This window comes from Ascidiella aspersa, chromosome 2 (assembly GCF_963924565.1).
Source record: "Ascidiella aspersa chromosome 2, kaAscAspe10.2, whole genome shotgun sequence".
Taxonomy (NCBI): Eukaryota; Metazoa; Chordata; class Ascidiacea; order Phlebobranchia; family Ascidiidae; genus Ascidiella; species Ascidiella aspersa.
In genome coordinates this window covers 11,981,392-12,008,694 of record NC_139448.1, presented here as the reverse complement: position 1 = coordinate 12,008,694, position 27,303 = coordinate 11,981,392, and the positions used below count along the sequence as shown (strand labels likewise).

Sequence of the window (27,303 nt, the reverse complement as noted above, 5' to 3'; positions counted from 1 at the left end):
AGAGTTGAAAGCCGGTAGCAAATCGCAGGGCGACGAGAGGGCGTGCATTCTTCACATACACACACACGTACACACTAAGGTCTATGGTCTGATGTCGGTTAAGCGTTTACCTCTGCTGCCGCATAGCGCAGAGAAAAGGGATGGAAAGAAAGAGCACCAGAGTCCGAAATAAGAAAAGGACGATTCGGCGAATGCGCTTTCATTTTAAAGGGCGAGCGAAAATGACGCCGCCCACTGTTTAGGGGCCTCGTTACGTGCGCAAGACGGATTAATGGAGCGTTAAGGCGGTTGTTATTAGTGGGTGGAGAGGTTCTTCTTGAAGGTGAAATCCTTCCAGTTGACTGTTATCTTCTTCGGCTTGTTAAGACTGGTCGAATCCAAACAAAACCTAAAGGAAAACCTTTTTGTTAGAAAACAGTATTATGTTAGAGCGTTGGGACGTATTTGCTATGTTGGGCACTATAATTTATACTGTGCAAGTTGAAACAAAACACATGGAATGTGTAATATTGACTACAAATATGGTGAATTGGTGAGAAAATGTCGCCTAAAATTGAATAAAACACTTTCTGTCTGGAATAAGTCGTTATTTACGAATCAGTTTTCTATTTTTTTACCGAGATTCACACAAAAAGGAACCAAAAAAATTACTTTTTAAAGCTTTCTATTTCCTTCTCGGCGTCGTCCATTTCGTTCACGTTGGAGTCTTCCTCCCTTGGAAGAAATACCTGATCCACCTGGACTTTGTCGCCTCCGCTTCCCGACCCAACCGCTCTGTTCTTCTTGCGTTGCTTGCGGGTGCGAGTCTTTCGGGTGTCGGGCCTAAAAAAAGGTTACTTAAATACGTCTGAACGAAGCAGATGCAGTAGGCTTGCTTTTGACAAAATAATTGACATGAAAAAGACGTATTGTGGCAATTCGCTTCTAGCTATCATAGAAAATTGATGTCCTAGAAAGCACGTGATGCTTGTCCTCAACAATAAACTAGTATATGAGGGTTTTCAGTAAATGTTTAAGCCTTTTAAGGTGTGTAATATGGACTACAAGTAAGGAAAATTGTTGAGAAATTTTCGCCTAAATGTTGCTAAAACGCTTGTGTCTCTTAAAAGTTTTCGTATTTAGCCAGAAGAATCCATAACGAAGTATAAATTATTTATAAAAAAACAAATAAGATCGAAATTTTTAGGCGAATTAATGCGCTAGTGGTTTTCCGCAGTTTTGCATAGAGGAAACCACTGCCTGCAAGTGATGCTCTTCTTGGGATACTGTCAGTGTTTTTTTAGGGCGTTTTTCAAATTTCTCTAGCGGCTTCCCAAATTTTGTAACTTGCAACTTTTTAAAAACTCCTTAGCCGTCACCCAAACCAAACCTTAAAAAAAAACCTGGATACTGTAATATTTATGTTTCAATTCGACAATTATTCGCAACCTTCTGAGGCGGTCCAAGTATTTTGTGTATGGGTGTTGGTAGTTAAGTTAATGTTGAACTCAGCTGTTTACACATAAAATTTTTATTCGAAATCATGAAAACAAGTAGTATATCTTACCCATCAACATCGGGCGTCGACTTTTCTGGAGTCGAGGCCTCGCTCTTTTTCCCACTTTCATCCGCAGCAACACCACGGGAAGGTGGCGAATTCGCGTTCTTGGTCGATTTCTGGCTCTCGGCGGAAGGACGCTGACCGGGCGGCAATATGTTCTTCTGCTGAGTAACTGGTGCGTTTGCCTTCTTGGGCCCGACACCGTTCTGTACGGGAGCGGCGCTTTGCTGGTTATTTTTGTTGTGTTGGGAAGGCGTGTCGGCGCTTTTCGGCTGCTGCTTGGCTGTACCCTGCTGCTGTTTCTGTGCCTTGGCTGGCTCGGCGGTGATCACTTCCTTTTTCTGCTCTTTACGCGGCGTGGACGGCTGACGCTGTTTCGCTTTCGTGACGTCATGTTTCGGTTCAGCGGGCTTTACGGGAGCTGCTTCCCGCGACTGAGCGGCTGCGGTGTCATTGCTGTTGTTGTTCGCGGTCTTGGATGGCTTGCTTGCAGGCGCTGAGGTTTCTTTCGCTTTATTAGGCTGAACTTTTGCATCTTTCGCCACGCTGGAACTTGGTACTGACTTTGTTTTGTCTGCAGGCTTCGCCTTGGCGCCGCGTTTTGTCTCCGCGTTGACCTTGCTCGAAGCGGACTTGCCTGCGGCTGTTGGGTCTGGCGTTGGCAAACTTGGCTTATCTTGATCGAACACGCTCAAGACCGATCTCTTGTGCGCCTCTTTCTGCACCATGGTGAGCGACTTCTCGTAGGCCGCCTTGTTAAGAGCGTTGGCCACCAGAGTGAACGCTTCCTCGCGGCTGATGAAAGAGGCCTGGTCGTTCTCGTACAAGAACTTAGCGTTGTCGATCACAGCTTGCCCGAGCGGGTCGAACTCGTCTTCAAGTACAATACGGTGCGCAGCGGCCGGCTTTTTTGCCTTCTTCTTCTTGGCGTCCTTTTTGCTGGACTCCGACGAGGAGCCGTAATTCTTGGGCGGGATAATGGTCAGCATGTAGCCGGGAGGAAGAACTGAAGGCGTTGAAGTGTCAGAAGCCGAAGACTTAGCAACCGAAGCAGCTGAAGCTTCGGCAACCGAGATAGCAGCTGGTTTCGAAACAGAAGGAGCCTGGGATTTAGCAACAGAAGGAGGAGGCGCAGATTGCGATGATGTAGTTGTAGTTGAGGCCACCGACACCGGCTCCTGTTTGGTGGAAGAGGATGCCGATGAAGATGAAGGAGGAGCGCGGTCGGCGGAGGAGTCCACCTTTCGCTTGTCGATTTCCTTCCTCTGTTTCTGGCGCGCTCTCTTCGCCGCCCTCTTGCTACGCTCGTCTCCCTTGCCTCCCTCGATGAAGGAGAGCAGCTCCTCGACCGAGGGTTGACCGGCCACCGCCGTTTGAGGAACCCTCGTGTCGGGCGAGTGGGAAGCGTGTGAGACCGGGGAGGGAGATTCCTGCGCTACCTGCTGACACTCGGTGGCGTGCTCGCCCGCTTTCGGCTCAGCGTGTGGATCTGGCCGGGAAAAATGGAGATCTGATTCTCTTATTGCTCACATTTTTGTATTGATTAAACTGTAACGTTACGGCACCTGTTCCTTTATCGGTGAAAAGCCATATGGGATTAAAAACATATACATTCTAAATTAAAAATGTTCTTTAGTATTTTGGGGGAAATGGACATTTTTTAGATCTGAGTTTTTAAGCCTGAGATAATAATAAAAAATAAATGGCACAAAAAAAATCTGGCCGGAAAAAATAAAGAGTGGATTGGTTTAATTTTACCCTTTTTTGTACTTTTTTAGAAAGCGTTCTTATATATTTAATATGTTTAACTCTTTTTAATATTGGCAATTAGTTCTGTATTACGTAATGGACGATTAGAAAAAGCGTTAATTTTAAATTGGAGAACAAGGAATTGCTAGCACCAATCGCATTTAATAAGAAAATGTTCCCTGTTATTTTATAACCAATAAATTTGAATCAAAACCAAACTTGTCAATGCAACAGCTTTAGAAAAAATTAAACTTGTTGCGATGACTGACTTGTTTAACTCAATTGAAAAAAATCTCCTGTCACAACCAACCTTTCGATTTGGTGTTGAGTTTGCGCCGCAGTCTCTCGCGTATTTCTGGGTAGTTTTTGCTGGTGGGGGCCTGAGGCGGACCGCCGTTGCCGAAAAACTCGCAGTAGCAACAGTTGCAGTACTTGTAGCTGGAGCCGTTGGCACCGGCGGCGCCGTTGGGAGCGGCAGAGCCGTTGGCACCAGCCGCTTGCGCGTTGGCACCGTTTGCACCGGGGCGATTCGCTGGGGCTGCGCCAAAAAATACCATTTTGTTTAAAATACATTAGGAAAGACACCTTTAAAATACGAATATTTTAAAAAGAAATTTAATGCAAATATTTAGGGAAACATAACATACTGCAATTTGTTCAAGATTCTTAGAGAAATGTGACGCGCCTAACAAAAATATTTATTCTAAAATGATTTGCGGCTATTTTATCTAAAAATAAATATAGTACCCAAAAAGGGTATATCTGAAAATTCGTCAAAGATGCTTTGCAACGTTGAAAAAAATAACAATATGTTTTTAACCACACATATAGATAATGTTTAGGCAACGTAACATACTGCAATCTATGTAATATTCCAGCAGCAATGTGGCACGCCAAAAATATTTACTCTAAATTATTTGCGACTTATTTATATAAATAAATATACAGTACTATTTATATAAAAATAAATATACAGTACTATTTATATAAAAATAAATATACAGTACTACCCCATACGGTTAATCTTAAAATTCGTCAAAGATACTTGGCAAAGTTGAAAACACTAAAAACGACACATATCGATAATAATCAATAAGCTTACCTGGACCATGGACGTGCTGGCACTCGCTTGGTGGCGCACCACGCGAGGGGGTCGAGTGCGTTCCGGTGGACGTGGGAACAGTCTGTTGGGACTTGGTCTGTTTCTTTGCGTTTGGGTCGCCCCCTGGGGCTTGGCATGTGACCGGGGCCTTGTTCGCCTGGGGTTCCTGGGAAAAAATGGCAACATTTATTTTTGGCGTACTAAAGGGACGAGATTTGTTCGTAATAAACAGTGACATTAAATCTGTTAAAGGTGACCTGTATAAGACTAGGAACCTATAGGAACAAAAAAACAATATCCAGAAAAGTTTTTGTTTGTTGTACAGCAACAGTGTATACGTTTAGTTGGGTTTTGAAGCAAAAAAATCGTTCATCTGCTTGGAGTTTAAGTGTTTGGATTGATAAAGCACCTAAACTCAAGTTTCGCATTACGACAAAAATCTCGTGCAGCAAAAGTCTTTTCAGGAATTTTAAGTAATAGTTCTGTTTCAAGAAAGTGATTAAGTATACATTGGTAAAATAACCTATATATGCAGTGGCTATTTGTTTCGCTACAGATCGAGAAATTTGTACTTTTTACGTGACAACCTGGGATCAAAAATATGTCAAGGTAGTTAACCCTGCCATGTATATTGCGAATCGAATCCTTGCCGTGGTATTATCAGACTTCTATATTTACAGGTTGAAAATTTTACCACTTTAAATGTAGAACTGTTGACTGTTACGTTCACTTGTCTTTTGCTTCTCCTCGATATACATTTCGGTATTGGGGTTCACAGAGTATCTCAATAGGCATGTTGGCCTACAGACGGATCAAGTTGGAAGCCATGCTGTATCAGTATCACCAACGTTTTCTTTTTAAGAAAAAAATGATAAAAACAGCGAATTACGAACGCTGAGCTTTCGCGACCGCCAACCTTAAACACCGAAAAATAAACAGTACCTGATGGTGGTGGTGGGCAGGCGGCGGAGGGTTGTCGACGAAGCAACGGCTCGAATCGGAAGGGTGAGTCTTCCCGAGGCTTGATTCGATCTTCTGGCTGGCGGAAAGCGTCAACTTACTGCCGCCCTTCTGCATGTTAATCTCCAGGCTGGCAGCGGCTTGCACCAGGCCACTGTTGTTGTTCCGTGGCTGAGGCGTCGACACAGCAGCCTGTCCGTCCTGGGCTTTTAACTGCTGCTGGGGCCGAGGCTGCTTGGACAGCTTGCTCTGGGCAACCAGCTTCTTGCGTCGCTGGATCTGGGGCTGGGTCTGCTGCTGGGGATGTACGGTGGAGGGCCCGAGCACCGACGATTGGCTTGTGATGCTGCTGCCGCTACTCACGTTGCCGGAGAGTTGTTGTTGTTGTTGATGGTGGTGGCTGGTCGGGGCGCTGGAGAAGTCGGCTTTAGACGTTGCGGAGCCTGGGTGACAAAAACAGATGCGTAGGATGCCTCAGGGCTCAGGCTGACTATCGTGTATCCACATAGGGGTTTGAATTGCTAGACCTACCCTGGATGGGAGATAGGTCAAGGTAATTATCTTTACTCAGTATAATATTGCGCATCAAACCCTTAACGTGCTGTTAAAACGCTTTTTGTGCCTCTCTTTTCGATATATTTAAAAGTTATTTTTAATTACTTAATATCAGTATTAAACATATTATTGAAAGGTGAAAATATTGAAATAGTGCTGCGCATTATTTCCTAAAAACCTTGCATAAGTTTAATGCGTGTGATAAACTGGCCTAATGCATCTACTATACATGCACTGGACTACGGACTCTTACAAAGTATGTGAGTTGGCATTCTCCTACGTTGCCACATACAGCTTTTCCAAACCAAACCCGGTCATACGACACATCTAGTGAATATGCGCAAACGCTGCAATCAGCATTTTACCTGAAGAGGCGGGTATGAGCTGCATGAAGGGGTTATGCTGGGAGGTGGGGTGGTGGCCGGCTGTTGTGGCGAAGGTGGACGCTGAACTCGCAAGAGACTTGTCCGACGTTGCGACTGAAATCCAACAAGCAAAGCTTGTTAGACGTTACACTTTGCTAGTTTGTCATACGGCTTATCAGGGACAGCTAGCTCTTATGTGAAGAGCTATGTGACCTAATTTTCGCCATGCAACACATGATTCAGTCTTTATTTCACATTTCTTAAAATAAAATAAACATATCTTACGTACTCGTCGATTGTCAAAATAGTTTCACTAAACAAAGTAGACCCAAAAATTCGCCCGATTCGTCTTCATCGTTTAGGGTTTACAAATGCAGCGCAGAGATGATTTTTTACAACACAAGATACAAGCAGAACTGAGTTACTTTGACATTACCCAAGAAAACAACAAAAACGACAACTTGCCACTGCGGTTGCTGTGTGCAGTTTAAAGTAGGTCCCAACTATCCTAAAACAAAAAGCACAACCAAAAGCTCAAAATAGCGCCACTCACCCGACATGATGGGAGGGTTGAAGAGCAATCCGCCGCACGAGCTCTGGCCTTCCACGCTGAACTGACTGTCCTTGAGACTCACCGAAGTGCCTGGGTGAAAGCGGATTGGCTGCTGGCCGTTCCTTAGCCCCGGGACCCCGGCCAAGTCACCCTGGGGTTGGGGCATGGCCGACGACGCCGGGATTGTGGCGAAGTCGGGCACCGGGGTGAACATGGGTGACGAGAAGTACTTCATGCTCGAGGTGGGGGCGAAAATCGGTGACTGCAGGGGCTTGGGGGAATCCCCTAGTCCGTTGGCGCCGGGTGCAGATGAGGAGGGAAAGTATTTGTACTTTGAGGTGGGTACGAAGATGGGTGATTGGGGCTGTTGTTGGTCCCCGAGGCTGTCGTGGGTGGGTCTGTCGTAGTTCGAGGCGGGGGCTTCTTCGCCCGATCTTGGGGGACTGGAGGGGGAAGGCCCGCTGCTGTTGGCCCCAGGTTGTGAAAACACCCTGAAATGTTAGATGTGTAAGGTGTGGAAATGAACTACTAAAGCAGTAGTCGGCAAACTGTATGCCGCAAAGGGCCTTGCATTTTTCGGTGATCCGCGAGCTTTTATATTTAGGTTTCATTATGTAGTTGTGAGTCGCGTGATCCACTCGCGCTACAACAGAACAACTGTTTTAATGTAATCTGTTGACCACTAAGGTGCTATAAATACTATACAGCATTTTGTACTGTGTGACATAAACTTTACCAATTCTAATGTTGCAATCTGTTATGTGCCTCATACATCACGTATTCTTTGAATTTAAATTTGGTCAATGTAAAACAAATTAACGATATTTTTTATTTCAATTCGCGCGATAAGACTGGGTTTATTTAAACAAACTAGACAATTGCGCTCGATAATAACCGGTGTTTTTAGGATTATTCGTTTGGTGACGTCACGTTAATACGTAATTTGTTGAGGTAATTCTATGATTTTTTGCCACCGCCTTAAACAAAAATCCTGAATTCGCTCCTGTTGTCGTAGTGGTTTTATGTAGTGGGCCTTCAATGCTTATAAAATAATAATTTGAGCCATGACAAAAAAAATGCTGACCAAGGTATTAAAGCATGGCTGTCTTTTGATTTGTTTTAGAAATCATCTTTACATAATGGGTTCGAATTATGTTTTTTCAGTTTTTCAAGAACAACAACCAGCTACCTATTGTATACATATGACATTTTCAGCTTTCAGAGTAAAATAACCAAGTTTTTTCAGCTTCAAACTTTTAACAAACAGCAGAAAAAAAAATAACGTTGTTTTTATGTTGTCTAAAATAAACAGTTATCGAACATATATTACTCTAATTTCAGAAACATGCAAAAACATGTTACAAAAAAACAATTACCTATTAGATTCCGCAAAAAAAAAAATCCAGGTGGCAGAAACAAACAAAAAAATTACCTTTCGGCGTCGCTTGCGGTCATGTAGGAAGGCTGCGAGCGCATGTCGTTGCCCATTGGGTTGGGTCCGGACAGAAATGACTGCAGGAAGTTAGGAGCGCCGGCCATGGACGTGTTGGAGAGGTATTGTTGTAGAGCGGCCGATATCGTGCCGGGGGTGAGGAAGTTTAGACCGGGGGGATTGCCGCCGTTCAACCAAGCCTAAGTTAAGGGGGTTTGCAAATTAGACGGCGTGACTTAGTCAAGTTTTAACAGCTGCAATCAGTCTCTTGAAAAATAAACGAGAACTAGAAAAGTTGAGTAAGTGAGGAATTAGAATATTTTTCGTTTTTAATTGGACGATATTTGAAGAACTTATTATAACGTATAAAAATGAAAGTAGTGTTAATGAAGGCTAAAACAAGGTGATTATATATTTGCTCTTCTCGATATTACTTAAAGTCAATAAATTGATGACTTGACCTAAGTGCAATCAAGCACTGTTCTTAAAAGAGTTGACTTGACTACAGTCTTTTGAACAAGTGACTTGATTTGGACTCCAGTCATTGTGTCAAATAAACTTTAGACTGCGGAGGGTTGCCGCCGTTCAACCAAGCCTAAGTGAAGGATTTTTTTAATAAATTATAACCAATCTCTTGAAGAATAAACCAAAACTAGAAAGCCTTGTGCATGTTTTTTTGAATAAATGGATGCACATTGCACCGCTTTAATAGTTGAAAAACACTACCTGTGCTGTAAAACACGCAGCCCAAAAGTTCACCAAATACTAAGCGAAGCACAAATTTGTCCTATGAAGTCCAAACCTAATTTAAATTGACGGCATGACGGAGTAATGAATAATGTTCGTAACATTGCGTAGAATACATTTCCATTACTAGGACCGCCAGTAGAACACATTTTAAATATCAGAACCGACAGTAGTATAGATTTTAAAAACTATAACCGCCAGTAGAATACATTTCAAATACTATAACCGCCAGTAGAATACATATGTAACACTAGAGCCGCCAGTAGAATACATATGTAACACTAGAGCCGCCAGTAGAATACATTTGAAATATTAGAACCGCCAGTAGAATACATTTTAAATATCAGAACTGCCAGTAGAATAGATTTAAATACTAGAACCGTGGGTAGAATACATTTTAAACACTATAGAACCGCCAGTAGTATACATTTTCAATACTAGAACTGCCAGTAGAATACGTTTCAAACACTAGAATTGTCAGTAGAATAAGTAAAAAGTAATTACAAAGCGTCATTTCGACCAATCACAAAGAAAAAAAGAACGACATCTAACCTGATGGGGCAGCGCCCACTCGGAGAAGTTGGTCTGAACCCCATGTCCAGCCCCACCCATGTTGAGCTTGTCCCCGGGGGCTTTCCCGAAAACGTCCCAGTCGGCGGGCGACGAGAAGAGGGGCGACTCAAGAAGCGGGGGGTTTCCCTCGGAAGAGGGGTTATCGGGATTCGTCGATGAGTTTTGCCCCCCACTGTTGCCGCCAAGGGTGTGGTTCGGTGGGTCCCCTGGGTTGGTTGTGGGTGATGGTGAGCCACCCATCGATGAAAGGCCGTAGAGATGGGGGTGAATAAGCGAGTGAAGATCCTACGGGTGAAAAAAGTATACTAAGTAATGCTTCATTTAATCTTGCGACCATTTTCTAATTGTAAAGAACAATTTTTTTTAGATATTCTTGACAATAAACAAATGGTAATTCGCAATGCAATTGCTAAAGAGATATGAATCCAGTAGCTGGCATAAATCATACCCTTTTCTGTTTTTAAATATATATATACCTACATATTTTAGCCGACCAAAAACCTGATTATCCCTTAAAAGTAAAGCAGTAAATATATATCAATAGAGTTCAATTTAACACCAATCATATACAAGCAGTTCTAAACAGTTTCGACCTATAAAACATGTTGTCTCCAAAAAGGTCAACACGTGGTTAGCTTGTTATGTTTGTCAGTCCAAAGTAACATTTTTAGAATGCAAATATTCTTTCCAACTTTAATTGTTGCGTCACGTTGAATGGCAACAAAGGATGAAAGGATGATACTACATTATTAACTATTTAGCAAAATGTACGCTGTTCAATCCGATCCTAAGTCTTTACCACCGAGTTTAAAATATCTTAATGCAGATAAAGTAAGACACGTCAATTTTGACGCAAACACCTGTTTAGGTTCATAGATCGCTTTAACAAGACTGAACGAACGATTTGACCTCAGTTTTAAAAATATTGTTTTCTTATATTTTAATATAAACATTAAACAGAAGGAAATGCCAATGTTGGATCACGTTTCGTGGTAGGCATGCCAGCAAAAAGGCTATGTAGAAACCGGTGCAAGAACTACTTTGTAAAGTACAAATTCTACAGCGTGGCATCAGGTCTTACTACAGATGAGATATTAGACAGTACAACTAAAGAAACCTGTTCAGTAATCTAACAACTAAACAAATAAATAGATTCGCGAATTAAACAACTGTTTGGGATATACAGTACAACTCAAAAAATCGTTAAAAACATAAAAACTAAACCAAAATAGGCACGTCCAAGCAATTAAGTAACAGTCTGCTCGAATTTACCTGCACCGGGTTGTAGAAGTGGCTCTGCATGGCCGGGTTTCCCCCGCCCGGTACATCCCCGGGACTGTAGGCTCCCAGGTTGTGGCTCTGGGGCAGCGATTGGGCGGCGAAGAAGCTGACGGCCGCCAGACGCACGCAAGAGCTGCATTCGCAGGTCTGGCCACCGGCGCCGGAACCCGCGGAACCGCCGGCGCCGCCGCTGGGGTCAGGGGGCATCTGCTGCATCGGGTACGGCTTCGGGTTCTGCGAAGTGACGCGTGGATAAGAGTTAGATTTAAGAGAGGTGAAGTGACGAAACGGCATAAAGAGTTGTGTTAAGTTATGTGAAGGAAGTTTCAACTACTGCAAAAAAGCCTTTTTTGGTTATGCAGCCTAAAATCACTTTCTTTTGTTAAAAGACAAAATGTAATACAGTTTTCATGGGTCGCCATACAAAGTTGGTCGATGTGTTTTAAGTAGAGATATACTGATATATCGGTTTAGCGATAATATCGGCTGATATTTCGCTTCTATCGATATATCGGTATCGGTATATTTTGACAAATATTTTACTACTAACATATGATATAGTTTTTACTGAAGAACCAACAAATTTTCCTATTTTTGGGGCAAAAACATCTTTTGGGTTAGCATCATGTCAAGTTACCCAACCAAATAAGAGTTTAATAAATATAGGTAGATAAACTGAAATGTTATTTGGATATACATTCAAATAATTCGAATTTTGTCCATGATCCAGGTATATAAAAATAGTTTATCGGTATCAGGTATTAGTTGGCAAAAAAAGAAAAATCGGGTATAGGTATCGATCGGTTTTGAGTTACGAGTGGTTTTCAATTGTCTCAGACGGTCAGACCCTTTCAAAGTATATATCACCGCTTTACGGAAATATCCGTTTGTTTTGTTATGTTTCCATAGCTACAAAGTTTGTTGTCAGTACCCATCGTGCGTTGTGCTGGTCACAAGCACTAAAATTGGCAAAAACTTACATAAATAATAACTTTTATTGATAAATTGTTCCCCTTTTTTGTTTTGTTACTATAGTAAAAACGGTAGATAATTGGGTCACCATAAGTTCGCCACTTATTTACGCACAGGTCTCGAGAGGCAGCCAAAAAGGGCAAAAAACTGCCATAAGGGGCCCCCAGAACGACAAAAACAGAAGAGGTAAACTACCAAAAGGAAAATATTTACGTCTGGCCGATCGCATTTCGCATCACTTTAAACGCAACTCTCGACCTTGCAGTGCCATTGGCCACGCTCCACTTCAAACATTTTAAAGGCGGGACTGTTTCGCGACTTTCTACAGGCCATGAACAGATGAACGCCGTCGAAAAAACAAGATGTGGCGCTAGCCATCGGAGTTTTACTAGACAGAGATAAATATTATGAACTTAGCATTTTTAACATAGATTTCGAGGAGAATACACACCATTAGGACCTTCGGGACAATAGACAGTGGTATGGGGCGCCAGTCACACCTAGAACACACCCTGTTTTGCGAACTCACGACAATTTTGCCGGTGCGCTAAACGTCAAGCACGTTGTACTTAAAGTTCCCCAAATGAACTTATTTTAGGTATCTTCTCATCTAATAATTTCAGGCCATATCTCTACAACAATTAAAATCGCAGGGGGGTGTTAAATCTCAAGCTTCTATTAAACGCCAATAGTAAAATTAAACAACTAAAATCTCGCAAGTAAATCATTCAAATCAAAAAACACTGATTTGATTTGACGATGGGAAAAAATGCGAAACAAAACGGGTAGAAAAAGGTGCCGAGTTACTTACAGCTAGCGTAAAGCTGTTGGAGGCCTTGATGGTTGCCAGGCACTTGTCGCACTTGCACATCTGCTCCTGCTCCTCCTCCTCATCGTATTCGTCGTCGGCGTCATCGTCCACCTCGGAGCCCTTGTCCTGCGAGGAGCAAAAAAGAAACAGAGTGGTGAGAAAACGAAGTTGAGCGGAGGGAGCGAGTCGAAGAACCAAACGAGGCGCTGGTTTAAGGCGAACGTTTTAATCCGTAAAAGTTGTATTTCCGGTAGAAATAGAAAACCGATAAAACGGTCCAATTGATGCACTGACGGCGCTTTAACCCTATGATTCTAAACCTTTTATGGCTTACGGGCACCTCAAAAGTAATAAATAGATTTTCGGCACCTCGACTGGAATTTTCGTTGAGTATTTTACTGAAATGTCGCTATAAATGGAACTGGATCAACACAATGAACTTAAAACATTTAGGAAACTGTTCTTTGATAAAATTGTCTCTAATCGTACACAAACAGTTGTATTAAGAAGCTTACCAATTGAGCAAAAATCATATTCTTAAAAATTCTTATAATCCATCGGCACCCTTGAGCATTACAAATGGCACACCAGGGCACCGCGGTTGAGAACCACTGCTTTAATCATTTGAACCTTAGAGGCGAGTGGTTCTTATGTTAAGGAGAATTACCGTAATTAGGGCAATTTATTGTTTTCAGGGAGTAATCATTGAATATTGACTATATTAAAGGTTGTTTATTGGACTGCTTGATAGAAAAACGGTTATGTTTACCAAAAGTTTAGATTTCAATGGAATGCAAATTAATGCGTAATTCTTGAGTTGTTTCAGATATTAATTGCATGTACACGTACATGTCATTATGCCTAAAAATGGCTACAGTTTAAAATATAGCCATTTTGTAAGTAACATAGCCTGAAAAGTTCAGGAACTTTTGTTGAAGCTTACAGACGCAGCACTGCTGCTTAGGAGCACCCGGAACATGAGTGTGTTGAACCTTACACATACGCCCTTAACCTTGGTGTAAGAACTTGTACAGCAAAACATCCAGAAATCTACTGAGAAAGCTGATGTACGGGTGATGCCTTAGGCACATGCTGTTTGATTTTTGAGAACAGGACAACTGAATCTTTCAAGTGAATGGGTGCTTTTAAAACGAAATACTATCTGCAATTTCTAAAAATATTGAGTGCTGCATAGGAACTGCAATGCTCTTTTAGATTATGCAATTATGGCAAAACCAAACGTAATGCTAACTTGAACACTACAAACAGGTTACACTTTCGATACAGGACACTGGCGTGGTGAGGTTTCGTTACAAGATGTAGCAGATTTCAGTTGAAATTGATATTCCGGTTTTTATAACGAACGTAGAATTTTTTGCATAAGCAGATCAATTATTATACCACAATTTATTCAACATGGGAGTTATGCCTTATCTGCGTCTGGCGACCTACATACCCTATCACCAAGCATCTTATTGTGACAAAATATAATATAGGCTTACGCAATTTTCCATTTTAGGTTTTTTACAGCCTACTACAGAGTATTTGCGAAACCTAAATAAATAAACCCCGTTTAATGCCGGATAAAAATGATCTTTATTTATATTGCTCGTACAACGCTTCGGTTCGCCAGTCGTAATCAATGCTAAAACCGGTTTATCTCTAGGTTCCAACTGTCCACGGCCCACACAAATTGGGATAATTTTGGTCATGCAATACGTCATAATTTGTCATTATGCGCTGTTAGTGTACGTCATCATAATGGAAGCACGTAGAGCGCAGTCGCTCGAAAGAGCAGCCAGCATTTTCGTCCTTTTAAATGTAGCTCTTAACGTAGGTGCTTGCCACTTTAAAAGTTGAAATATATGCATATTAAACATTCTTTGTATGTATTGTAGGTCATTAGAATTTTCGCACTTCACTCAAACTTTGGCATGCCAGGTAGCAAATCACGCTCTATTTAAAATTCCCGACGAAGATAAACAAAATAAGGAATTATAAAACTAACCGAGCTTTTCGAGTTGACAGTATTTGTTGCTTCTCTTGCACCAGAGTTGCCTTTTTCAGCCAACGTTTTGTTCTAAATGGAACAAAAATAGGTGTTGTGATGAAAAAATAAACGGCATATTTAGCAAACACTTAATTTATTTAACTAATCCTTTGCAAAAGTTGTGTTAAAATACAATAAATTACACACGTTTTCTGCTAAGTAAATGGTTAATAGTTAGATCAAAAACACAACTAAAGCATAAAGGTAAAACCAAGGCACAATAACATGCAACGGAGGTTTTGATGACTTTCGGGGCAATACGACAAATAAACGCCCTGTATCGTTTCGCTACCTTTGAATCAGGTTCACCCTTAGCGGAGTCGCCGCTTCTCTGACTGTTTCTAGTTTTTCTGTGAGCTTTTCTCCTCGGTTTGGTGCTGGATCTAAACAAAAAGTTAAGTAAAGTCAGTGTAACCATCCGCTGCCAACCAGGTATATCACTGTCCAGGTATAAGCAAGTGGAAAGCGTTTTCAAACCTTCATTTTAAGTAGCAATGTGGATGAAAAAAATCTTCACGAAGCCGAATAGAAAACAATAAACGGCGCTGGTCTAGAATCCTACCACAGCGGTAAAACAATTATTTAGTTAGTGTTTGGGTTGGGGTGTCTTTCAAGTACTATTATATTCATTATTTAATAATAATGCGAACGCTTACCCGCACCCTAACCCAAATAATACGCGTTGTGGTAGCTTGTAGACCAGCGCCCAATAAACTTGCTTCCACTCAACATTACCCCTAAACTTACTTTGTCTTTTTGATGACCTTTCCTCCGCAATCGGAAAAGTTGAGAGTCGAAGCGGATCCGAACGAGGCAGAAGAAGAGGATGACCAGGAGTCCTTGTGCAACATCCGGCCGCTCATCGGCGAAGAAGAGGAGCATACGGTCGGAGGATTGACCAAGTTGCCAGCGCCAGTGCTGCTGCTGTTGTTGTTGTGACATATTGGACTCGTCGCGTTCTGGTTGTTAGTGTTGTCGTAGGCGCAACCCTCGGGCGGGCTGCGGAACTGAGCAAGAGCAACGCTGTTGCCACTGCTGGGTTCCAGGACGCCGCTGTTTGAAGCTTGCAATTCGTCCTGACAAAGATTAGAGGGTGGCCTTAGTTAGTTCTAGGGTATTTTTTGTCTTGGAAAACATTGATGCCAACTTATCAGTTTAAAGTGCGCGTGAATGGCCACCAGTCGGTTCTGGTTTTGGTCCTTCAACGATTTTCTTTTTATAATCCTAGGTTTATGCAGAGTTACCGAGTTCGAAACTGTTAAAATATTAAAATCAGCTGCCGCAACAAACATGATGACAATCTGGAAAATGCACCCTCTGTTCAAGCTAGCTTTTCGAAATTCTTGATTTTAGACAAGTTTTTACAGGTACTCCGCAGTACACCATGCCGTTTGCAAAGATTCCAACAATTTCTGGTTTAAATTGTCGATTCAAGTAAATCAAGTAAACAGGAAAAACAACACAAACGTTTGGAAATATGGCAGATGTTATAAGCTATCATCAAATATAGCCTACGAGTTTGCAATACAGAATAAGTAATTTGCAAAATTACAACAACAAAAAGCGATTCTGATCGATCAAATATGTATTAGGTTACTTAGCAGAATAGCAACATGACGCACCTTGTTGATTGACGAGCACTCGTCACCGCTGGCTCCATCCATAGCGGGAGATATCGTCAGCACGTTGGGTCCTGCAAAGATGTGCAGGGGTTCCTGGGGTTCTACGTCACTGGACGATTCGTTCTGCTTGAGATTGGGCGAGAGAGGCCAGTGTGGGTTGAAGCCCTCGCCGCCGAACAGATGCTCGAGGTCGGGTCCGGGCGGGTGCTTGCGAATGTGCTGGAAGTTGCGCATGTGCGGGAAGGGAAGAAGAAAGGGGCGCGACGGGTTGAGGAAGAGGCTGTTGGAGCCGTCGAAGTGAAAGTAAGAGCTGCTGGTGAAGTTGGGACTGGAAATTTTGGAAGAAAATTATTTTATGTTGATTTCCACAAACGGACAGATTACAAGGGCAGTTTTTATTTTTTTTCTCGTAGAGGTTCACAACCTGTGAGCTTTTTAAGTGGCACAAGAAAAGCTTTAAGGTGTTGTGCGGAGGTTAAAAAGGATAATGCAACTTTAATGTTGTTGCAGCTGCCATAAGCTAAATTTTATCTTTGCAACATTACCGCAATTTATAGTATAAATTAAATATGCAGCTAGCGCAGACAGGAAGGTTCAATTCTTAAAGCAAATAGTTTTTCTCTTAAAAACCAGCTGGTACACAGCGGCGTTCCCTAAAGTTGGTACGTGAGAAACAGATTCCGAAAACCTCTGTTTTAAAGAAAAAGTGACTGTTTGCTTTGGATATTTTGTAGGGTAACAAGTAATCTAAAAACAATTCAAAGATTCTCACCATGCTTGCAGAGGAGGCGATCCAATGGAGTCCAGTTCTTCTTCCAAATCAGAAGGAACAACCAAGCTGGGATGCTCTATTATCTGCGGAGGGTCGCTGTTCGACCCCGAACTGTTACCCAGGTCATCCGAAGGCACGCTTGGAGGCTTGATGTTGTTTAAGTAGTCCGAGTGCATGAACGAAGGCAGGCCGCTCGGTGGCAGCATGAACGCTGTGCAATCGTGATCGTGTCGACTTTCCTCCTCGTTTGTTTGCTCCAAGGCTGGCGACTCTTCATTCTGAATCAAAAGGGATTGTCAACAGTTAAAGAGTTGAAAAAAACTGCATCATGTAATTCAACAAAATGAAGGGTAACAACAGTTTTTCAAGGATGAACGCGAGTCAAGAAACAACCGTACACCAATGCTTGCCAAATTCTGCTAGCACAAGCAACCCCACTTTGAAGGGGGGCTCCTCTCTGAGCCTGTGTTGCTCAGTTGGTAGAGGAGCGACGGTCCTAGTATGACCGGAGGTCGTGAGTTCGAACCTCACTGCAGGCTAGTTGTTTTTCTAGCCTGCCCTGCTTGCATCATAGATCAACAGATTAGGTGAGTCTGCGATGGCTTTTCGGTGTACTATGATACGAAAGCCGTAATGGTTGGTCAAAAAGCAGCTTCCTTCCGAGGGGCTAGATAACAGTTGCTAACAAACATGTGTGTATCTTTCGTTAACTAAATATCATATCTTAAATAATAACACTTGGAATGCCAAACAATTTTATTCATTTTTAACAAAGTTCTTATAAATTGGAATTTAATTGACAAGCGAAGGTGAATTGTATAACTCTCCAATCGTTTTCTTTGCCAGTAACAATATTTAAATATATATGTATGTTGCGCAGGGCCTGGTATAAGGTGTAAAAGCAATTTTTCCTCAAAAAAATTATTGAAATAAAATATTTTTTGCACCAATTTCTTCGGTTTTCTCACTAAGCCACAATCTGTCATACAGGTAATATGTGGTATCAATATTAATATATATAAATACCTCATGCTGTGTGATAGTTGGTGAGTTGGGCTGGGATAAGTTGTTGGACTTGGACGATGAACACTGGCGCAAGGTAAGCGACAGTTTGTGGCTTCCTTGTGCATCTTCCTGGCTGCGTTTGCAATTTGACAAACTCTGCAAAACCACAAAACAAGAAAGATTGAAAATATCTAACAATAACAGTTTATAGGAGGAAAAGAATTGTGAGGCTGAAAACATTGAAAAAAGGCGTGGTCATCATCCATTATACCAGGGTTCATGAAGACTGACAGTTGACATAAAATGGTTTGGTTCAGCGAAATATTTTGCGGAGTAGACTCATGGTTAATAGCTGATTATTATTCATTAAGTGGTGTTGTGTTACTAGGAAACTCATTAAAAAGCTGCAAATGAATGTTAATCACCTTCCTCGTTATTATGTATGACATCTTGAAAGAAAACAAATTTGTCTGACACAAAACGACAAATATCAATTTAACATAAAAAATAGGCTTAGTTAATTGTATCCGAGCAGCAGTGTTTCAGTGCATCTTTTTTAGTAAAAATCTTAAGTAAAACGAAAGTGTTAAACAACTTTATTTAATCCAAAATGAACAACAAACATGATACTTGTCTTATCGGGATTTAAAAGCCAAAAAGTTGGACCAGCTTTCATAAGTATGTTGTGAAATTTTGTGATTTAGAAAAATAACCTTTTCCATTTACAAACAGCCATATACAAGCAAACATGCAAGACTTGCACACTGCTCATTAGATAACTGATAATATCATGGTAAATACCTCTCACTTTGCCCTGTAGTTAGCATTAAAATTTACAGACATTTTTTCCTATTGTACAAAGTGTTCCATGAATTTGTATGTTTAACTATTTTAGTGAACCACAAACTGAAAAAGTTAAAGAACCACTGCTTATATACTGGCTAAACAGTTTTTCTACCTGTTTTTGACCATCCCAGCCTTGTGCATGCCTTTCCTCCTCCGATGCCTCCTTGGCGCGCTTGGCATCAACTCGCTCGTCGTTAAAGTCATCCATCATCTTCTGCACATCTCGCCATGCCACCGAGATCTGGGTCATCTCTGTGTCGAACTTTAGATATCTAAAAAACATGAGAATCAACATTTGAAGGTGTAACATGTAAATATCATAATATTAACAGGGCGGGTTTAGAATCTTAAAGAAATAACACAATAAAAGTTTTTTTGACGTCATTATGAACAAAATAAGTGAGATAGATTCCCTCATTGCAGTTATGAAAAGCCTATCACTTACTAAAAAATTGTTTTAAGTTTGACACTGTGGCAGATTTTAAATAAAAAAGTATGAAAAAACGGTTGTATATTATGCAAATTATTGTCAGTATTTTAATTGTGGCATTTAAGAGCTGTGAGACAGTAATTAATACCAGCCACAGACCTAAGCTCACAGCCAGAGTTTAACAGTTAAATAACTTTATTGCAAAACTAGCTATTATCATGATGGTGTGTTACAAAACTGGTTAAAAAAACAGGTAAAAAAATCACCAAAATGACCATACTAGGTAAAAATAAACGTTTAAAGCACCTCAATCACTTAAATGAAAATTTGTTTTAACCCAAATTTAAATCACTTAAAACAAACTAAATTCAGACAATGCTTTTATTGTTCGCATTAACCTTGGTGACCCCTAAGGAAGGCTGACAAAATTGCTGGTAAAAACTTTTACCCGTCAGAAATATTAAATAGGTTTAATAAAGATAATACATTTGTCTGTAAGGGTATTAAATATATTTAAACTCTCTAGGTTTAGCAAGCAGCACATTTTAAAAGCCAAACTCTGTTTAAATATAGCTACAGATTCAAAATGGTACCTAATCAACGTTGAAGCAAAAACGTTACAGTCCCGAGTCTCGTCATGCTGGTTGCTCCCATGCCGCAGTTGGTTCAGGATCTCGGAAAGGGCGTGCTGTACTACCGCCTCTCCGTATACCATATTCTGGAAGAGGTGCATGTTGTGCTGCTCCAGGGTGACATTGTTGAATCTCGACAGGTGCTCCTCTTCCTGAAAATTCATTATTTACGGTGTTGTGTTTTTGTTAGACTTAAAAGTGAATTACACTTCATGTGATGTCACCTACTAAATGTTTGATAAAATATTTTATGTAATATTACTTGAAAAATTTTAACAAAGTAATATGTAGGCGGGTAGAATCTTGTCAGTCTTCTGGTGACCAGCATTTTGAGCCCAAATTTTTCAGTTTTTTTTCCTGTCATATGGGTTAAATGCAATGTCTGCTGTTCGAATTTGGCCAAACTAGATTTCCTTAAAAAGGCCAACTAGATTTCCTTTTGGCCAACTAGATTTCCTTCAAAAGGACAAAAACACATTATTACCGGATAGAAGTTAAATATATATCTGCTCCCTGTATTTTTACAAACCACTGTGTAATAAACCCCACAACAGACCACTCCATAAAAGTTTGGGATCTGTATTTATAGGTTGCACGGGTGGTTTGTTGGGTGGGACCTGGAATAAGGTGTAAAACAATCGTTTTATTGAAATAAAATAGTTTTTGCTCGAATATCTTCAGTTTTCTGGCAAAATCTTCGGCTGACATAGCCGCCAAATCGCCAGCATCCTTCCATATTGGTAATATGTAATAGTAGTAATGCCATTTACGATGGGGCAAGTTTTTTTTCTGATTTATAACTTTTTCTTCAGCTATAATAGGAAGCCTGGTTAAATGCCTGGCACAAATATTTCAAATTACATAAATTTGAAACATCTACGAAATTTATAACATTTGATGAAAAGAAATGTTGTTTGGAGCTGCCAAAAAAAACAAAGGCAGGCTGGTAAATATTTGATATGCCTTCTTCCCTAAAGTAGTTGAACTTATACATTGTATACTAAATTGTTTAAATGACTCCAAAAAAGTTGCCTTGTTACAGTTATGCTTATACTTTGTACTTCTGTTTAAGATTCAGCATGTGCAAGACAGTCTGGACTAGGATATAAACCACTGAGCTATAATATTAGCATGTACAATCACACTTGTTTGCTTAGTTTTACAAGTGAATTAAGGTAACCAGAAGAGTGTTCCTTGTAGAGTACACAAATTTCATACAAATTGATAAGTAAAGTAGATAGTCCTGTCATCAAGGTAATTAGGTGTCCAGCATAGGAGAATGATTTCTCATCATCAAAATTAATTATAGTGAGAAAATGAGCATTCTCTACGAACAAACAAAACATTTAGAAAACTATCAGTAACTACAGAACAACTTTTGCTGCTATTGGGAAAATAGTTCTAAACTTTTGAAAAAGCTATTTAAAAATATCACTATTGCTTTAAAATAAAAAATCATTTGTACTCCACGTTTTTGTTTATAAATCCAGCGTTTGTACATTTATACAATACCAAACCTATTGGCTTTCCTGCAACATTAATACAGAGTTTGTTGGGAAAAAAATTGTACTACAATGTAATAACATGCATGCAAAGTTTACATAAGTTTATCATGAAAAAATGTAAAATAAATGCTTACAAGTTGTCTTAAAAGGATGGAGACAGCTCTTGCAGAAGCCAGAAGTCTGGTGTATTCGTCGAACATCAGGTTCACGTATGTGTAAGCAAGCTCAGGCGTGTTGAACCCATTAGTGAGCTGCTTTAACAGACGAGTCTAAACATATGAGTAAGTTGGGTAATCACCAATATTATAAGAGAATATATTGCTGCAGAGGACTCTAAAAACAGAACTAAAATTACTAGAAACATCAAAACTATATATTTTAAAAAACATTTGCTGCTAACTCGACGGTAAACAACAAACGGTTTTAAGTCTCTCGGATGAAAAAATAAAACAAACAAACCTTTAGGTCGTTGACGTATTCACGAGACTGACTCTCCACCCTTTGAAACAGAAGATGTGGGTCCCAAGAAACCAGACTGGAATATAAATTATTTAGGTTATCAGAAAAAATAACCCATAAACTTGAACTGTAAATAGGTGACACACACTGTAATACAAGAAGTATATAAATAAATAAAAAATGGGGGAGGAAGTTATATTCTTCAAAAAAATTATTCTTTTAAAGAAGCCAACTTAGCAATCAAATTATATGCTTTTTGATGGTTAGAGAAAGTTTTTGTTTATGGTTTAAAACTAAAGTTATTGTTTTTTGTTCTGCAGATTTAAATTGTTGATCATGAAACATTTTTCTTAAACAGTGATGTTATTTTAGATTGGAAAATGTACTTACTTTAAAATTGAAATATTTTAAGCAATTTTTTTTTAACAGTGGATTCTACCTATATTCACTATGTAAAACAAGCAAAACAACCCAAGTTAAACATAGAGTTGCTTTCCCTTTTTTTAGAATAGGAAATACTCACTGGTTAACATAAGTTTTAAATTCGTCGGAGTCAATAGCAGCCATAACAAGAGGGTCGTGATATGCACAGCGAACAAGGTGTCGGATCTGAGTCCATGCATGCCTCATCTGGTTGTTGAGCTTTGCCTCAGATTCCAAACTTCTGTTTTTTGTGAAAGTAATGAGTTTCTAAAACTTTTGTCACTTATAAGCACAAATTTAAGACCAGTAATTGTATGGGATGCCTAATCAAAATCAAAGCATTTTATCATGAATATCCTATATGCTAACCCCAATACACAATTATGAACTACATGGAATAGCATTACCTACAAGAAATAGCATTACTTTTGACAGTAATCTTATTATATTGCGTCAAAATTCAGTTGGGCAGAAGCACATAACATGCTATCAAAGCTAAAGTTTAACATTTCATAAATTGCCTTTATTATAACTAGGTAAATGCAATATCAAAATCATATCCGCCAACTATGTGTAATGTCTGTTTAACTAATGCAGTATCTTTCAAATCCAACAAAGAATGGAAAACATTGGGTGTGGTTTCTAACAATTCATTCAGTTCTTGAAATTTTCCCTGGACAAGGGGATTGGGAGGTTTCACTTAATTTGCATTTACTGAACACATAAACATTTAACGGAGGTTTGTTAATGTGTTCTCAAAAGAGATTTGTTGACCTACAGATCACTGAGGAAATGATCTTGGCGACAACATAAAATGAATTACGAATCGTAAAAATTCTTTAAGAGAAAACAGATTTGGAGCATAATGGTTTAAGGTTGTAGTTAGACGTAATAAGAATATCAAAGCCCATACTGAAGTAGGTATCATTTTAAACTTTTTGAATAACTCTTTATTCATTTTCAACCAAGAAACAAATTAATCTGCTTTTCATCAATGAATTTTTATGATTTCTATATATACCTTTGCCGCTTTATTGCTATCAGGCACATCTAGCTAAGGAACCTTTGTTTACAATTTGTCAGACCTGTAAATATGAAAACTGACCTTCGTTCTATGCAGGACTTGCAATTACATGAATGGGGTCCGTTGTACGTGTTGGAACTTGTGCTTAAACTTTGAGAAGTTTTGGTTGTGGGCGATGAGTTATTATCAGAAGTCACCGATGTTGACTGTATGAAAAAAAAACAATTTTCAACTAAATCAAGTAAACCAAAATTGCCTCAATTCTTGTACTGTTATTACAATTTTTGTTGTTTACAAACAAGTGCAAATGGTTAAACTATAAATATAAAGTTTGTAAAATTAAAATACAAAAAAATTAGACGTGTAGTACAGTGCTGAACCTTTGAAAGTAGACTTTTAAGGACAGTCTCAGATTAAGTATTGTAAATTTAACATGCAAAATTACTCGATTTTGCCTAATTTGACATGAGAAAATAACGGCTAAATAGAAAAATAACCAGTTTCTCTGGTCAGTGTCCAACCACACAAAACACAAGTCCCAGTGTTTGACCGAACAATGTGAGACAAGCCACAAAGGAATCTCAACTTACAATTTCTTTTGCCACGCTGGTGTTGTTTGAATACTCTTTGTGGCAAAGCTGGCATCTGTCCCCAGCCACCTTTATACCAGGGGAGGGAGCCTGAATACAAAATCGAGATTTTCATTTACTTGTTGATGCTACACGAAAAAAGGCATCTATTGGCATTCTTTAGCAAGACTTTCAAAAATGTAAAGTAGCAAACAAAAAACAGACACTTTACATATTATATTTTCATTAAAACATTGACATCCTTTCTCAATGGCTTCTTTTTTGATAACTTTAGCAAAAAATATGCTTTGCCAAACACTAAATACAAATAAACTGAATGCCCTAAGTGTGGTTTGCCCTATAAATTTGCAACCCAACCATAAGGAAGACAAATTCCTTATCCTTACCATGTCACGATTCAGCGTCCAAAAATATATATTTAGCAGTCAACAGTTCATTTTTTAAAATGACTGCTGGCAGAGAAAGCTGATAATGTTGTTTTCATAAACTTAAGGTCACAATTTTGACAAACGGGTGACAATATGACTTGCCAGACTTAAGTTCCTTTTGCCCTATCCAACTTGAAACGAGATCAAGGAAAAACGTACATGAATAACTACAAAAAATATTGGAATTTTACAGCTGTAAAAAAGACTACAAAGAAGTATAAGCGAATGCATTTTTAAAAGGACCAAAAGATGCTTTGATGTTAAGGACATGAACATTATTTAATTTACTGATTTTTCACAGCCAGATTAGAAGGCATAGGGCCAAATTACAGTACATTTAAAATCGTTTTTTTTGTATTGCACAAATATAACTAACACACAACAGTGTTGATAGCAATTTCATGTTAATGTTGCATAGCGTTTTTAGTTGGATAGAATTTTCAAGTGTTGACTAAAAATTAGGTTTGTTGTCAAATATTTTGTTAGGCAGTCTTTTACCATTTGGCTGACCATGAAAATAAAATCACCTTAAGTTCTAAACAGGCAAAAATCTAGCTGGATATCTCTACATGATCCTAAAAGCATAAAATCACTCAGTATTTTAGAAACAAAAATTTCAATTTACCTTCACATATTACAACAGGAAAAAACATTAAACAATGCATGAGGCTATGAGCCATTTAAAGGCAATTTTACGTAATTAGTTCCATAATTCCAAAGCGCTATTCATGTGACATAAATCAGTGATGGACATTGTATTGCGTCACACAACATGTGTGCAATACGTTGCTCTGAACAATCTATATTGTTAACACTGTAGTTTGGGAAAAATATCATACTATGAAACTGTATATTGAAAGCCGTTTAGGGGGGGGGGGCAAAATCAGTCAATCAATCAAGAATTTTCATGCCAGCAAAGCCGATTAGAATAATCTAGCCGTTAGCGAGGTTTAAACCCGCAAGCTTTACCATACTGCATTTGCCGAAAATAGAAAAATGTTAAAAAAATATATGTGCTATTTTTGTAATACTTTTTCCCATTTTACGCTACGCGCTTGGCAGCCTTCCACAGGGCAACGGTAAAGAATCGCTGATCCAATTGACAAGGTAGCATCAAAACGTAAACAAACCAGACGTAGAATAAACATTCAAGCGAAGCGCAAACATTTTTCGCAATTACGTTGTTGAAATAGTCAAAAAGTATGTGAAATAAACTTGAAATAAAGTGTCTAATTTGTCAACAGGCGGCGGGGATCCAGCCCGGGTGCCGTAGGTTGCCAGCCCCTGGTTTAACCTCTCAACCTTGGTTTAACCCATACTGTTGCCCTACCAACAAAGCTGCATAGTTCAGCGAGTGGGCAAGTTGATAAATATTCAGAACACTATTCCCTTCTACATCCTATTAGTTAAAACAACTTGTTTTAAACAATGTAGTTATTATACTATGGTGTACCCTTAAATTATTGAAGTTATTAGTCAAAAGTGTGATTTGTGTGGAGCTAGATCACAGTTGTACACACATGTGTATGTATGTTCCAGTGAGTACAGAATGGAAACAAGAATATGTGACATTCACATTGTATGATAAAACTTTTTTTCAAAATGTGTTTCATGTTTTTTTAACAACTGAGTCCTAAAATGGTAACGCATTGTGCACAACTTGTATATGAATAGATTGCAGTGAACCGAACAAATTAAGTGGCATATTTTACCTGCTCATATGCCAGTTTTCTTTTCATGGCAGTTTTCGCCAAGATCTCGGATGTGCAGCACCAAATATTTAGTTGTATAGATATGTTTAATTATGCTTTTTGCACAGTTGAAGTTTGTAATCCTAGCACAACTTAACCTTTTTACTTTAATTGGTGTGCAATTTACTAACTTGGGTGTGCACACAAAATGCTCTAAAAAAACCTTTGGTGTTCATCTGTTAGGGAATGTAGACTGGCCTATTTGTACCTATTTCACTAATATGACACTAACCCAAGTCATTGAGTGGGCTTATTCCAAATTTGAAACTTCGGATATTGCACAGGGAGATTTTAATAAAATTTAGCTGAAATGTATGTATCTGTAATAACTCTATTTTAAAATTTGCAGGGCTGAAAATGAAAATCTTTACTAAAAATTGTTAGCTTGGCAGAAGTTTTACACTTTTGAGCACATTTTAGGACAATTATACAAAAAATGGAAGGCTATGGCACGGTGTAAAAAATAAATCCCCTGTGCCTAACCAACCTGGGGCTATATGCCCAATTAAATTTACAAAAGATTTAGTGATGTTATAACCCAGTCCACAAAAAGAATTAGAAGTGGCATGAACAGAAATGTGCAGCTTTGTCACAGGAACATGTTATAAGTACGTCAATATATAACTAAATAACACTGCAAACTTAGTCTTAAAAGATCAAATAAAACATAGCTTTTCGATGGAAACAAATAAAACAATTGGCATTTACAGTGTGTGTTAAAAGTTCGAATACATGGTTTGTCAACTATTATGTTGAATTGATATATATATTGAAAAAAACAAAAAAAAACAATATTAATACAATGAACAATTCTTTTCTTTTTTTTCAATACTAAGAAACTAAACAGAGTTTATTTTAGGTTTCAAGGTTTAGTGTGGTGTGGTCAACAAATAAGTAAACTTTGGTTCGATACATACGTCATTACAATCTTTTTCATCAGAACCATGACCATTGGTTATTAAATTGACATCATTAGCAGTTCCAGGCGTTTCGTCCTCGGGTTTCAACTTCATGGCTTCTGCCCAAAATTCGGAAAAACTTGTTGCCGATCCTTCACTATTACTGCCTCGGCCAGATTTCACCTTCCGCCTTTTGTTTCGCTTATTAGCTGCAAGGCTCATATCAT

At 39.3% G+C, this 27,303-nt stretch overlaps 1 protein-coding gene and 1 non-coding gene across 2 annotated transcripts; one reads left to right on the top strand and one right to left on the bottom strand.

Annotated features, from left to right (window-relative positions):
• Window positions 1-16: 16 nt before the first annotated feature.
• LOC146163693 (uncharacterized) lies at window positions 17-27,303 on the bottom strand. The gene is made up of 26 exons (XM_083380568.1): window positions 27,095-27,303; window positions 23,999-24,088; window positions 23,490-23,614; window positions 22,485-22,625; window positions 21,962-22,037; window positions 21,637-21,771; window positions 19,959-20,149; window positions 19,048-19,207; window positions 18,111-18,245; window positions 17,085-17,362; window positions 16,313-16,640; window positions 15,438-15,766; window positions 14,983-15,073; window positions 14,649-14,720; window positions 12,641-12,766; window positions 10,849-11,091; window positions 9,556-9,861; window positions 8,257-8,456; window positions 6,825-7,315; window positions 6,272-6,385; window positions 5,334-5,794; window positions 4,392-4,557; window positions 3,600-3,827; window positions 1,547-3,029; window positions 652-822; window positions 17-388 (listed from the first exon to the last, which is right to left on the bottom strand). Exons 1-26 carry the CDS (start codon window positions 27,296-27,298, stop codon window positions 295-297), a joined length of 6,438 nt encoding a protein of 2,145 aa, XP_083236694.1. The 5' UTR covers window positions 27,299-27,303; the 3' UTR covers window positions 17-294.
• Trnat-agu (transfer RNA threonine (anticodon AGU)) lies at window positions 17,546-17,623 on the top strand. The gene has a single exon. It is a non-coding gene; the product is annotated as a tRNA-Thr (tRNA).

Coding starts and splice junctions, on each gene's coding strand:
- LOC146163693 (XM_083380568.1), bottom strand. CDS start 27,298: ATGAGCCTTGCAGCTAATAAGCGAAACAAAAGGCGGAAGGTGAAATCT. Junction 23,615..23,998: donor CCAGCGTGGCAAAAGAAATT/GTAAGTTGAGAT, acceptor TTTTTCATACAG/TCAACATCGGTGACTTCTGA. Junction 4,558..5,333: donor CTGCCCACCACCACCATCAG/GTACTGTTTATT, acceptor ATTTTTTCCCAG/GAACCCCAGGCGAACAAGGC.